The sequence below is a fragment of the Ornithodoros turicata genome, chromosome 6 (genome assembly GCF_037126465.1).
Source record: "Ornithodoros turicata isolate Travis chromosome 6, ASM3712646v1, whole genome shotgun sequence".
NCBI classification, from domain to species: domain Eukaryota; kingdom Metazoa; phylum Arthropoda; class Arachnida; order Ixodida; family Argasidae; genus Ornithodoros; species Ornithodoros turicata.
The window spans coordinates 15,595,461-15,608,606 of record NC_088206.1 but is presented as its reverse complement, the minus strand read 5'-3'; the positions used below and the strand labels follow the sequence as shown (position 1 = coordinate 15,608,606).

The window sequence follows — 13,146 nt, the reverse complement described above, 5'->3', positions numbered from 1 at the left end:
GACGCAGGAGGTTTCTAATTTTTATCTCAAGTACTTTTTTTTTAATAATTAGCGGTTACTCTTGAGTGATACACCCTGATTGTACAACATCATCAACGCATAGTCGCTTCGCCGCCATAGATGCCGTTATAGAGTGCTCTATACATAAAACTTTACGTCGACCTGTCCATTCGAAGTACGAGTATACTAATTGGACCAATCAAAGCGAAAAGCTTCAGGTCGGAAGCCGTCCAGTATTTCGAACTATTACTTTTTTTTTTTTTCAGTGGGAACGGAAGCCAGTAACGTAATGACGCTTTAGTATCGTGCTATCGTTGCTGCAGGTGACAGCTACCAAGTGAGTCCGCACGAGGAATCCAAAATGTGAATATCAGATCGAAGTATAAACCAGGATCTGGTGCTAGCTCTCAAGGTTGGGGTCAGGAGCCGGCCGCACCTCCTACGCGTGAGCACAAGCATTTGTCCCCCCAACACACATTTAAAAAAAACTTACAAACCCACCCCCCAAAAAGTAAGTAAAATAAAATAAATAACCCTACCAAGGCCAAAATAACCTGACTTAGTCCGCTGTCAGTATTTCCCCCAGAAATCGGCCTCTGGGGAGGCGGAGGTTATGTTTATGAGTACATGTTCATGCGTATATGTATGTCAGAAATCTCAGGGGAGTGGGGGGTTATAAAAAGCCAGGTGTATGTAGGGAAATTCCTCATCCTCATTACTTGTGGTATATAGCGTGGAATATTATGTCCAGTCAACCATGCACTTCGTAAACTGGTCATATACTGTACTTCATTTTTTGTTTGTTACTGAAACGTTTCAGCGTAAGGGGCGCCCATTTTTCGATGCACCTGCTACGCTGCATTGCACGTCGCAGGGTTTCGAAACGAAAGTAGTTCGCGTCATTCGCGTTTTCTGGCACATCCACTGCGATTACATTTTGAAGGACACTTTTTTATGTATCGATGTATTTGCGCACAGAATTTGTATTTGCACATGTGCCGAGCTTCAAGCCATGCAGGCTCAACGCAAACACACCCGCCCTTCTCCAACGCGGTTCCGTTATTCTAAATATCATCCACCTAATTAACGAGGATGTTACATATAGCTTGAAAATGAATTCGTCTACACAGAATCACCGCAAGTGATAACTGTCGTGTATCTAATTCATAATTTATCAGACACTATTTTTAATGCCGGGTTACGTATTCTCTGAAAGCTCGTGGAACGATGGGCTCACTGATTGAAATCGAGGAAGGTAATCTCTCTACGACTCTTCTTTTTCTTTCCAGAGTTATAGCCCGAGGGGCATTCGCCTCGCCAAACGCGGAGGATGGCGCTGAGGAGGATTCCGAGGAGATCCCTAGAGCGAAACAAATGAAATATATACATGCCCGTTGGAGTTGCTAACAAAATGAATAGTTTCGGCTTCGACGTTGGTTTCTCGAGAAACTTATGAGCTAATCGTCAGTTCTAGAATGTGAGACGAAACCGTTCAAATGGGGGTGTGGAAGGGGCCCGGTCGCCAAGGGCGCGTCCCCAGAAAAGGGGGGAGCACCAGATGGTAAATTCCGAGAGTTCATACTGTCGTAAGGTTGAACAATGCAAAGCAAAAGCCGGGAATTTTCACTGTACAGTTTGGAGTGTAGAATATATACTATATCATATATATGTATGTAATCATATATGTATATACCGTATCAATATATCATAATCATATGTAATAAACTGTAGTCTCGCACCAGTTCCTTAAAGCTTCCGAGTCCCTTCGTTACATTTTGCATGGGCAAACTCTATGAGGAGCGCCCTACCACACGCAACAGTTTTTCTCTCCCATCTCTGTTCCCCCTTGTTAACCACAGCCTAGTATTATTCCCCTCAGTCCTGTCGAAGATGACGTTACGACATTGTCTACTTTTATCAGTTTTTAAATGTAATAAATTGTAGTCTCGTTACATTTTGCATATATTTGTTACACGTTCCACTACTTTTTTTTTCACTTAGAATTTTTCTGTACAGCTTTGACGTGCAGTACATTTACTCAACAAAATAAGCTACCTACTCGCGATGTTTTTTTGTTTTTTTATTCGGTGTCAGCGCCCAGCTTCGCGTGATCCATGTGTGCGTAGCTAAATATGAAGTGCACGTACGTAAATTGCACATCGACAGTTTTTTTTTTTTGTCCTGGCTATTACACAATTTTTAGACAGTGCTCATAGGAGGGGAGGTGGGAGTTCTACATTTATGGCTGCCCCAGGCGGCATCGGTGGACGTTGCGTTTCAGCATGCACAGGGTCGCTTCGGATACTTGGGACGTTGAGAAATTTTCCTTCGATTCCGCAGCGTGTTCGGTTTGAAGGACCAGTAGGACTGGTTGTTGCGTTTGCGATTTCTGAAGTCCGGTATGAAACGTCTGAAATAAGGGAATTATCACGGGCTCCGCGTAACGCTGCCAATCTAGCAACACCACAATGCCAGTGCTGCCGCATAGAACAGCCCAATTTGTCAAAAAAGAAGAAAAAGACGAATCCAATTTTTTTGCGACTGCTTTGAGGTCAAAGGGAAGGGGGTGTGGAAGTCACCAGGGTGGAATGGGGTCAGTATTTCAAGGCTGCACCACACCGGAAGGGGTCACGCCTTCATATCCAGCTACTGTTGACGACCCAGAAAAAAACTCTCCGCTCGCCAAGGTCGCAGTCTTTCCTTTATGGTAATTACAATTGTTACTATTGTTTTTCTCTAGTTTCGTTCAACGAACCGAGCGTCAAAAGTGTTGACGTAGAAGGCGGTGAGCCAATGAAATAATAGCCTGAAGGCAGTGTTACGACATTTATCATCGGAGCGACATGCGAAGCCATTCAAAGTTGGGAGCGCACGGCTTCGTTGTGACAAGCGAACTGGCCCTTGGTACTCTGAATGTGTACCACAGGAGCTGAAACAGTGCGAGGCCATGTTATGGTACGCATAACGTCAGCTAAAAAAAAAGTTCTGCACAACCCTATTTGGACCAAAAAGACGACTAAAGCGGAAAAAGGAGAAAATAAAAACAAAAAAGAACTCAACATTCACTAAGTAAAGTTATGAGTTTGTCTTCTGTCTACTTGCTGTGCTTGGATACTGGAGAAGCATAGACGAAGCAACACGTATTTCCCCTCCTGCCTCATCGGCTTCTGCAAATTCAATATTCTCTCAGTAAGAGTCTCACACCTGTTAGCTCCCTCTCGTTTGCAACGTTCTCAAAGTGAAAAGGTTCACACTCCGAGTTACTCATTAAAGGTTGCGATCAGCAGAAGCATTACCCACTACAGTAGCTAATGCACGAGGAAAGTTTCTGGCAAATTATTATATTTGCTCGAAAATAAACTTCGAAAGAACTCAATGCTCACATAAGAGAACAACAAACTCCGACTCCAAGCGAAACATTGATAGCACTCGGCGGAGTCGACATATCTGAACTGACCCGTACATAGACAGCAGAAAGAACGAAAGAAAGACAAAAAGTAAAAATAAAACAAAAAAGTATCCGTTCCGCGCTGCCGGTCAAAAGCAAGGTCAAAGCGTAACTGGCTGCAAGCGATGTGCACGAAGGAAGTTGAGCTCACCCCCAACTTGCACGAATAAACCCGCGATAGGAAGACGCAACCGCGCTTCCGGTGCGAGATAGAGAAGCCTTTGAACCCCGGGTCAAAGTACGGATTCAAAAATCAATAACAAGTACGCACCCCGTGTCTCGCTTCGCGTCGGAAACATTCGTTAGACCGCACAAACAACCGTGCTACCAAAATCGCACATATTAGCAAATCTACGGCGACCGTTTCAAATTGGAAACACCCAAGTCCACTGCAGCGATACTGAAACACGCTCCAGGAATAAACGACAGGAACACGTGTTTTCATCCATGTGACATTTGCGACGACGAGCTATATGGGATGGCCAACAAAGATGACGAATAATGATGGACAGTACCTTTACTTTGTGGGAGCTGTTGACTATCCCGTACGAATGCAAACGCGATGTTCACAATCCCTCCTTCTTCCGTGAGGCTGCTACAACGTTTCGTAAAATACACACACGCACGCACACACTTTGGTATTCCAAGGGTTGAACCGCGCCGCGCTCCGTACCGTCTGCGCGAAGCGAAGACAGCACTTTCAGGAAGCACCGACAGAAAGGCTATGATGCACAGTCGAGAGTCCGAGGTTCATCGTTGCCGTCAGCTCTGCAACACCCGACTCCGCCCAAGCTAACCTTTAACCCCGAGAGCACCGTCAACGCGTCGAAACAGAAAGCGATGCGTTCCGTGTGAGCAATTTTAGCGAATGTTGCATTACGTTCGTTGTGCAAAACAAAATCACGCACGGTAGCAGACCACTGCCGCTGCGGGCACCGTCAGTCGGAGGCCAAAGAGTGACCCAGGTAGCCAAGAGAGCAGTGGCTACCGGATTGCCGGTCGCTCCCTCTCCGATCTCCAGACGCGACGATGGCAGACGCCGTGTCGCGTGTTCCCGGTACGAGTCGCACGAGCGCGTCGGAGCTCTGACACTACACGCTGGATTTAGAACACGCTCACCTGATGAATGACGCAGCCCTGGCCGTGCACACGGGGCGTATGGATGAGGGAAAGGTTAGAGTTCATGACCTCTCCGAATGCTACATACGCAAATATTGCCTATGTCGCCATTGGTTCGTCAGCGGTGACGTCAGTACTCCTCCCAAAAGGAGCAGCGCATAAACATAAAATTATAGTAAAAGCTATGCATGAAACGTGTTTAAAACGCACTAGTTTTGAAATTAATAATCTCGTAGATGGGACAATAATTTTAGTTACAAAGGCAGTCTTGTATTTGGCATTGGCCTACGTCAGCCATATCAGGTTTTCAGCACGCCCGTAACGTCACGCGGTGCGTCAGGGTCACGTGCGAAAACACCGAGGAGGTGACGAAGCACGTCCGGCTCGTGTTCAGCCAAAAAACAGGCCGCTATTTCTGCTGTCGTTATGTGAATAGGCCGAATTATTCTAGTACGGTGTCGTTTTATTGCAATGTGCTTTCCCTGCCGGGTCAGGTGACTTCAATATTCAACGGTTGAGCGAAATCGGCGCCTTACACGAGCTTAGCGAGTAGAACATCGCAATGTCGTATTACGGCCAGAATCCAGCGACCCCGGGGAGCCAGCAGCGACCGGGTGGTAATTATTTAACGCAGTCGCGTAGTCACAAAGTGTCGAGTTTACAACAGGGGCGGATCTACAGGGGTGGGGGTCGGAAGTCCTGACCCCGCCTCAATTTGTTTCTCTTTTCACATAGCGTTTAACTGACCCTAGATCGCGTGTCTAGCATGCTGTTCATGCCTGGACCCCCTCCTCAGGAAAATCTTGGATCCGCCCCTGGTTGATAATAGTCGTATGATCAGTTAGAGCACGTAGAGGTGTGCCTTGAGTGTTGTCGTATGTTTTCCGTCACTTTTCCGAGGTTAACGTTTTCTTCTTGTCATGCTTGCTACGTAGGTGTTCCAACACAGCCGTACGGGCAAACTCGGCCGAATTATGGACAGCAGCCTGCTTACGGACAGCCAGGGGCAAATCCTTACGGAGCAACTACACCTCATGCGTATGGTGCCGCAACACCAAATCCCTACGGAGGTGCTCCACCGCAGTCAGCACCGTACGGCTGTAAGTACTCACCCGTGAAGCTAAGAGTATGTTATTGTGTGCCAACTATGTACAAGCACTACTTTATGATCTCCAGATCCGCCAGCACCACCGGGAGTTGCACCCTTTCTGTGGAACTTGTTTGCTGCAGTTGACCAAGACCGAAATGGGCACATAACGGCACGTGAATTGAGAGCTGCACTAATCAACGGCAACTGGTCCCCCTTCAATGAGGTAATAACGCACAAGGAGAATAATGTCGTAACATAAATTAGCAAACATGTCACACGAGAGCAGACAGCTGCTTTTGAACCTGAGCACCCATTACAGGGATCATTGGACTGTTTACAAAAGAGAAGTACGGGAATATGTGTGTGTACAGCACCAATGTGATGTTTTGCAATAGAACATCATGATGTTACATTCACTTTCAGGAAACCTGTCGTTTGATGATCAGCATGTTCGACAGAGACAACAGCGGCACGATTGACGTGCACGAGTTTGTGTCGCTGTGGAACTACATCGAACAGTGGAAACGCTGTTTCCAAAGCTTTGACAGGGACAACTCTGGGAATATCAATGTGACCGAGTTACACCAAGCACTTACATCGTTCGGATACAGGTGTGTTACTCGAGCGTTATCACTTTTTTCTTCTTCAATGGTTCCGGTGCCTTAAACAAGAGGTGTGCAATATTTACAGACAACTATGCCATGTATGTACGAGTTCTTGAGATTCCACTCTTACAAAAGCATTTCTGAAAGCACAAGGTTATAAAAGATTGAAACTAGAAGTATCTCGAAACGACTCACGGGTGAAGGACTGTAGGTAACATTTTTGCTATCCGCACTCTATCTGCTTTGTGCACGTTCACCGGAAAAGCTAGTGATATTGGTTAGATGCATGAAGCAGCAACACTGTGTCGTGAAATGGGAGATCAGATGACAGTATTTGCCACAGTAAAATGCCAGTTCTTTTCTTGTACCAGGACAAAACATTAGTGAATGTATTGTCTTTTAAAAACCCACAGTGTGCTTCCTATAAGAGGCAATCAGTAGTACACAATATACATTCCTGGAAGCTACCACATTCTTGCAGTCAGAACATTTAGTGGTAGTTATAGAAATCATTCTTGAGGCAAAAATGAAAACAGATTGATTCAACTAATGATGCTTCAAGTAGCATGTAAAACTCACCTGTATACCATTTGATATCATTGATACAGTGTGTTTATGTTAGCATAATCAGTGATGTAAGTTGTCGTATCTGTTTCAGGTTGTCTGTCCCATTTTGTCAACTTGCTATCACAAAATTTGATCGCTATGCACGTGGAAGTATAGAGTTCGATGACTTCATACAGCTCTGCGTCATGATCCATTGCCTAACGGAGGCATTTAGAAGGAAAGACACCACCCAGACTGGTGTGGTTACTCTGCAGTACGAAGAGTTCCTACAAATGGTGCTCAACTGCAGGATCGGGCCAAACGTGAAGTAGTTCGGTCAGGCATGTCCGTTCCTGACAAGCTGCGATAAGGGAAAAGGTCCCCAGGGCTGTGAGGCATTCCACTAGGTCTTTCAAATTTCACACGGGACTGTTTGTTGAAGCATGCTCAAAATTTTATGCTGCTGTGTCAAATTTTTTATAGTTTCAGCCTTGCAGTAAAAAGGCAACCTGCTCATCACAAGCTATTGCATGTTTTTATCAGCACCAAAAATAAAGTTTTGGTCTCTACGTTGCAAATTTGAATTTCCTTGATGCGTAGCAGGAAGGGAACAAAAGTGTGCGTAAAATGCTCATGTTTGCATTGACTCAAAGAAAAGTTCAGAGTATAAAAAATATATATAGTAATAAATATACTAATTGTGCTAATAAATAATATACTCAATCTGGGGAAAATTAGGATCAAACGTCGGCACTAGGCAACACACAGAGCACAACACTGGAATGTCTCCAGTGTCTGATGCCATGCATGCACTCTGGCTAGATGTCACCATCTGTCTTCAAGGGTTTAAAAACCATAAACATGTTTTGTTTGAAAGGTGGTGTACTTTCTTGTCAAAATGGCTACTCCCTCGCAGGACAGGTCTGTGCCTGTAGTAGATACACTGATTTTGAACCTTTTGAACAAACCTGGGGGTGCAAAGACTGATGCCCCGCAATGACAAGTGCCTCAATAATGGTGGAAACTGCATAGAAACGTCGTTTAAGATATATGGAACCCTGTGAAAATAAAACATATTGGAAAAAGATTTCATGTTTTTTTTTAAGATGCAGTTAGTCAAAGCTCACTTTCCGGATATCAGTCATAAATTGTTCTAAAGCAGACAACTGCTCTGCTAACAGTTATGTCCCACTGACAACAAGCTTTCGCACAATAAGTTCTTTTGTGTTTTGGGGGAGAGCCGCCCCAATAAATAAATCGAAGTAACTTGCATGGACAAAAGGGGTTGGATACACTCATTTCTTAAGCTTGTATCACTTAAGAGGTCAACCTTTGGTAAGTTGGCATTCGAAGAAGGGCACGTTCATTTTGCTTTGTTAGGGACACAGCCTGCAAGAGGCGAATGTCCGCCTGAGGCAGGACAAGCACTCCTTTCTAATTTCCCATGGATGATATCCGGAGAGGCTGCTGCTTCTACAAGTTCGTAAACTGTAAGAATTAGGATGAGCTCATTCTCACATTAGTTAGTGTTAGCTTACCAAAGTGCACACGAAAACCTGGTGACCTTAACTTACTGAGGTTCATGAGCAAACAAGAAGTGCTTACATGTGTATGTGCTGCCCACGATCTACTAGTTTATAACGACCATGCCATAGGCATCCCTTCCCAGCGCCGCATTTGGAAGCTAGCGGTGGTGCTACACATCGGCCCGGTTATTGCTTCCTCAATTTCTGAAATACTTTGTACTTCAAACCTCAGTATTTATGTACAAGAGGTGGATGTCCCATGAGAGATTCTTCTTTCTAAAGTTGATTATCATCATCGTTCTACACGTTTTCATAGGAGCTGTTGCTGTCGTCTGCTACGGTAATCGTGCGTCTGCTTCTGCGCGTTCAAAATCCAAATTTCCATTGTCCAATCATGATGTCGATCTCGCGGGCCCGTGAGTAGCGCCCTAGCGGATCGTGCGGACGAGCTCCTCATAGAGGTTGCCGATTGTGACATGGTCGTTATAATCTAGTAGGAGCCTGAAGTTTTCGGGAATTTTTTTTTTTCGAAATTGGGGGGGGGGGGGGGGGTAAAAATCGGGTTAATAAACGTGTGCACTAAATTCATTCGAATTCGGGTGGAAAAACTTCCCGTATGCTAAATTCGGGGAGAAATCGGGCTCAGCTACTCGAACTAACTGTAGTCATTTGGTACAAACGGTGATGTAACTGCATTTGCTGCCAAACAATTAAGTTAGTGCCTTCCTACAGATGTCCCAGTGAGGGCAGTTTGCCGGGCAAAAATCGGGTTTTGCCCGGGTGCAAATTCGGGGAAGAATCGGGTAAAACCCTAAAACTTCAGGCTCTAGTTATGGTGCTGCCTAACATGGGCAGGGGCAACACCACGCCGAGCAATGGTGAAAATTACGTGAAAACCAGGTTTCATTCATAATTTTTAATGATTATTATTTTGAGAAGGCAGCTGCTTTTAGTTTGGTGGTCAAAGGCCCTCGGGCCACAGAGTAACTGAGTGTGATCCACATGCAGCCCGAGTCTTTGAGACCCCTACACTAAAGCATGTACCAGCACAAAGCGCATTGCCTAGACAAAAGATAATATTTCGCTCGACCTCCATGTCATGCACGGAGAAGCATCTTTAAAGTAACTTGGAAAATTAGCAGGAGTTACTGAAAAAAGTATTTACGATACGTAACTTATTCGCTTTACTCAAGCTACTGTACAAGTCTGGTATCTGGCCAGTTACGTTTCCATAGTGTTACATGTGTCCTGGCGAGGTCACTCTGATGTTACCAGAACCAGCACCACTTGGCACGCCACAGCTCGTCACAATGGAGGCTCCCTCCATTGACGAGGATTGCGAAATGTCGCAGAGCTCTGGCGCCTGAAGTGCAACGTTATGATAGGTGGGAGCTTCGTGACGCAGCCCACTGACACAGGGAAGAAAGGAAAGTCGCACGGATTATGCTTTTTAAATAGCACTTCTCTCGGTAGATACGCTCGCTAGAGCTTCCATCTGTTGTCAACCATGATGACTGAAAAATGTTCTGCCAGCTGTTTATTGCCCCCTTTAAATTAATGAATAGATATTTACATAATTGAGGTGGCTCCAATTATCTGCAAATCCAAAAACGTTGCATTGAATTCTGACCTACATCTCCGGCTCTTTGTTAACCACAGGCATGCTAAACTTGTTCTGTACAAATGGAACATTTATGTATGTACATGGACTATGTGCAAACTCCAGCACAGCACTGCCTTTATGCGTGCAGGCCTATGCTGGAAGGGACAACACTTAAGGATCAATTTCTAGCTGTGTGTGTGTGCGCTGCCCTTACATTATCGTTCTCCACACATAGGCCCTTTTGGACTGCTCTCCTCAACGTCATGCATCTTCATCAACCTCCTCTTCATCACTGAAGTAACTGCTCTGCTTAATTGTTTGCCTTTTCAGAGCTGCCGAGGCAGACTCTTCAGCTGTACTATATTTCATTTGCTGGAAACAAAAGTAGCAAAATTAGAATGCTGCAATAGGAGTTCCAGATGACACTATATGCTCACCTCATATTTTATGGCAGCACTGAGGCTTTCCAGTGCAGGATCTTCACCTTCATCAGATTCATCTTCAACTTCTTCATCTTGAACCTCTTCACTCTTGAGACTAGAAAATTCATCAATGTGTTAAAGCTCCTGCTAATGTGGCAAAAAGCTTTTGTTGGTTTGCTGTTTGAACGTCTGTGTTGTGTCGTTTCTTCCGTGTGCCCATGCTGCCGTTTTGTGTTCCTCAGATTACTTACGGTCTTTTGGGCCTCACGCCGAATCCGGTTTGAGCTTTACGCTTTTTTTCCTTTTTCTTCGGAGCTTCCCTGTCTCCGAATGCATTTCTTGGACAATTGTAGCTCAGATGTCCTGCCTCCTAGATGGAAACAAATACACCGCCATGCGACATTCCACGAATTCTTCACACACCTGCACCTCACCCCACATTCGTAGCACTTGGATTTGTCTTTATATTCCTTTCGCTTGATGAATTCCGGTGCCCGGCCGTTGTACTTGGCAATGCTCGCCTTAAGAGTGCGACCGAAGAGCTCCGTTTTGTCCAGAGCACTTACACATCGCCTGGCAGAATCGGGGTCCAAAAACAGCACGAATGCAACGCCTTTACTTTTCCATGTTTGTTTGTCTTTAAGGACAGTTACCCTGAAAAAGAACAGTGCGAATTTTACGCACTTTATGTTGATCTGGCTGTAAATGTAAGGGCATTACTTACTTGACCACTTTACCGTACTTCTCAAATAACTGGTGCAAGTCGTTGTTAGTCAAATTAAACGGCAAGTTGCTTACGTACGCCGTGCTCCTACTCGGTGCTAGGCCAGAACTCATCCTAGTACGTTATATTAACCGCTTCTGTCTTGCTTTTCAATGGCATAAATAAAAAATATCACTTATAAGTTCCATATACGAACCAACACACTGAAAGCGGCCATTTTGTAAATAAAAACACCGCAGAAACAGCAAAAATACGAAGAAATATATGGCACTTATTAATCAATGAAACTTGATACGGTAATAACATATTCCATTTAGATTGCTTGTTATAGATTTACGATCAGGATCCCATAAAAAATCAACATATCTGCGGCTCTACGATATTCGTCAAGAGCAAACAAAAATGGCGGCTGCAGCGAGCCTGGATGTTCAACAATCCGAGCAAATAAAACAGTTCAAGGATTTTCTCATATCCTACAACAAACTTTCTGAACTGTGCTTCACAGACTGCGTTCATGACTTCACAGTGCGACATGTGCGAGATAAAGAAGATAAGTGTGCCATGAACTGCATGGAAAAGTACATGAAGATGAACCAGCGTGTATCCCAACGATTTCAAGAGTTCCAAGTGCTGACGAACGAGGCCGCAATTGCTGCTGCACAGAAGAGCGGGTCTTTAATAAGATAGCCCTGTTACCGACGATGTCGGGAAAATGCTTTTGTCAGTCGTTGATGTACAATTACGTACGTAAAGCCGTACATTGTATCAGTAGAACCGCCGGTATGTATTGAATATTGTTGAGCGAAAACCACTCAAGGGGGTTAAGGGAACCACGGATACCGTAGTAAACTTTCGACTTGCACGAACGAAGCGCCTGTGTCGTGATTTCAATCATCCTTTGTGTGCTTTATGACGCATGAACCAAATGAGGAAGCACCGAGATACTTACTTTCACGATTACCTAGCTTTTAACCCACATCTTATATGGCTGATCGTAACTACGAACCATCGCCATGCAAAAGAAAATTGGGCACGTGTAAATGGGCAACCATAATTGCCTTGCAGACATTGGACAAGAGAAGGAACGGGCAACTTTTCACAAAGGGCACAGATCAAGTTACAGAATGCCACCCTTACCTCTTCTCAAGCTGCAGAAGCAGACGTAAGAGAGCAAGCTCTCCAGCTACAGCAGGTTACTGTTCTTTAATGTACTGATTTTTTTTATTTATAGCATAAAAATAATTGTTTTACCATACTTATTTACTTTATTTCACCATAAAAATGCACTTTTTGCAAGCTTTGTGCCACCAAACACGCTTGTAAAAAGCAGAACAGCCCTGCTGATTGTTCGAAATGAAGTGGTGTCTGCAAGTGAGTCAGCAACACGTCTGCCTACAGATCTCAAGATTGCATGTTTAAATCCGGCCAGGGACAACAGCAATTTGGCAGCATGGACGCAAACTAAAGTTAAAGCCTGTCACACGCTTTCTTATAATGCTCTTGGAGATACTGTGCGAAGTATGTCAGTAAAAATTTGCAACCAGTTATAATTAGATTTTACAGCCAGCGCTTTCAATGCCATTACTCTATTGTCAGTGGCTTCCTGTTCCTGTGCCATGCAATCGATTTGAGTACAAAACTTGATCATGTTTCACTATGTCTTAAAACAGACCAGGGTCACTTTTATCACGGCCGCACAATACCCCGTGACATCCGCCAAGGTATGGCGACACAGCCAACGTGCAGAACCTTGTGCATACACCTGTGCATACCCTGTGAAACAGATATCAGATGTGAACGTGAACGGAATTTTCCATCTGGCATCTATGAGAAACTTGTAGTCGAATGCATCCCTTATCTCAAGATTGGTCAAGCAGCACAGGACTGTCCTTTTTAAACAGCCCTCTGCATTAATTACAATCGTACTTGTCTCACCACTCATTACCATGAATTATCTTCAAATGAATGGTCGTTTACGAACAGACGAATGGATGACTGGTGGTAGTGGACATGGTCCATCCTCTTAGCTCTTCCCAGTTCAACCTGTTGTTAAACAACAAAGC

At 44.6% G+C, this 13,146-nt stretch overlaps 3 protein-coding genes across 7 annotated transcripts in view; 1 reads left to right on the top strand and 2 right to left on the bottom strand.

Moving 5' to 3' along the window:
* LOC135399243 (orphan steroid hormone receptor 2-like) overlaps nt 1-4,688 on the bottom strand; it is a 63,106-nt gene extending 58,418 nt beyond the window's left edge. For 4 of the 5 annotated variants that reach the window (XM_064631061.1, XM_064631066.1, XM_064631067.1 and 1 more), the window contains exon 1: nt 4,568-4,688. The gene's annotated coding sequence lies outside the window, so the exon portion shown is untranslated. The other variant, XM_064631062.1, reaches the window with a different exon arrangement.
* Nucleotides 4,689-4,890: 202 nt separating this feature from the next.
* LOC135399241 (programmed cell death protein 6-like) lies at nt 4,891-7,377 on the top strand. Its single transcript, XM_064631054.1, has 5 exons — nt 4,891-5,184; nt 5,503-5,667; nt 5,744-5,880; nt 6,081-6,268; nt 6,921-7,377. The coding sequence occupies exons 1-5, from the start codon at nt 5,130-5,132 to the stop codon at nt 7,138-7,140; spliced, it is 765 nt and encodes a 254-aa protein (XP_064487124.1). The 5' UTR covers nt 4,891-5,129; the 3' UTR covers nt 7,141-7,377.
* Nucleotides 7,378-9,856: 2,479 nt separating this feature from the next.
* Nucleotides 9,857-11,308, bottom strand: LOC135399245 (zinc finger CCHC-type and RNA-binding motif-containing protein 1-like). Its single transcript, XM_064631069.1, has 5 exons — nt 11,084-11,308; nt 10,794-11,013; nt 10,611-10,729; nt 10,375-10,474; nt 9,857-10,309 (listed from the first exon to the last, which is right to left on the bottom strand). The coding sequence occupies exons 1-5, from the start codon at nt 11,194-11,196 to the stop codon at nt 10,199-10,201; spliced, it is 663 nt and encodes a 220-aa protein (XP_064487139.1). The 5' UTR covers nt 11,197-11,308; the 3' UTR covers nt 9,857-10,198.
* Between the last annotated feature and the right edge of the window lie 1,838 nt (nt 11,309-13,146).

Coding starts and splice junctions, on each gene's coding strand:
- LOC135399245 (XM_064631069.1), bottom strand. CDS start 11,196: ATGAGTTCTGGCCTAGCACCGAGTAGGAGCACGGCGTACGTAAGCAAC. Junction 10,730..10,793: donor CCAAGTGCTACGAATGTGGG/GTGAGGTGCAGG, acceptor GTTTCCATCTAG/GAGGCAGGACATCTGAGCTA. Junction 10,310..10,374: donor GTGCTGCCATAAAATATGAG/GTGAGCATATAG, acceptor TTTTGTTTCCAG/CAAATGAAATATAGTACAGC.
- LOC135399241 (XM_064631054.1), top strand. CDS start 5,130: ATGTCGTATTACGGCCAGAATCCAGCGACCCCGGGGAGCCAGCAGCGA. Junction 5,185..5,502: donor GAGCCAGCAGCGACCGGGTG/GTAATTATTTAA, acceptor CTTGCTACGTAG/GTGTTCCAACACAGCCGTAC. Junction 5,668..5,743: donor GCAGTCAGCACCGTACGGCT/GTAAGTACTCAC, acceptor TATGATCTCCAG/ATCCGCCAGCACCACCGGGA.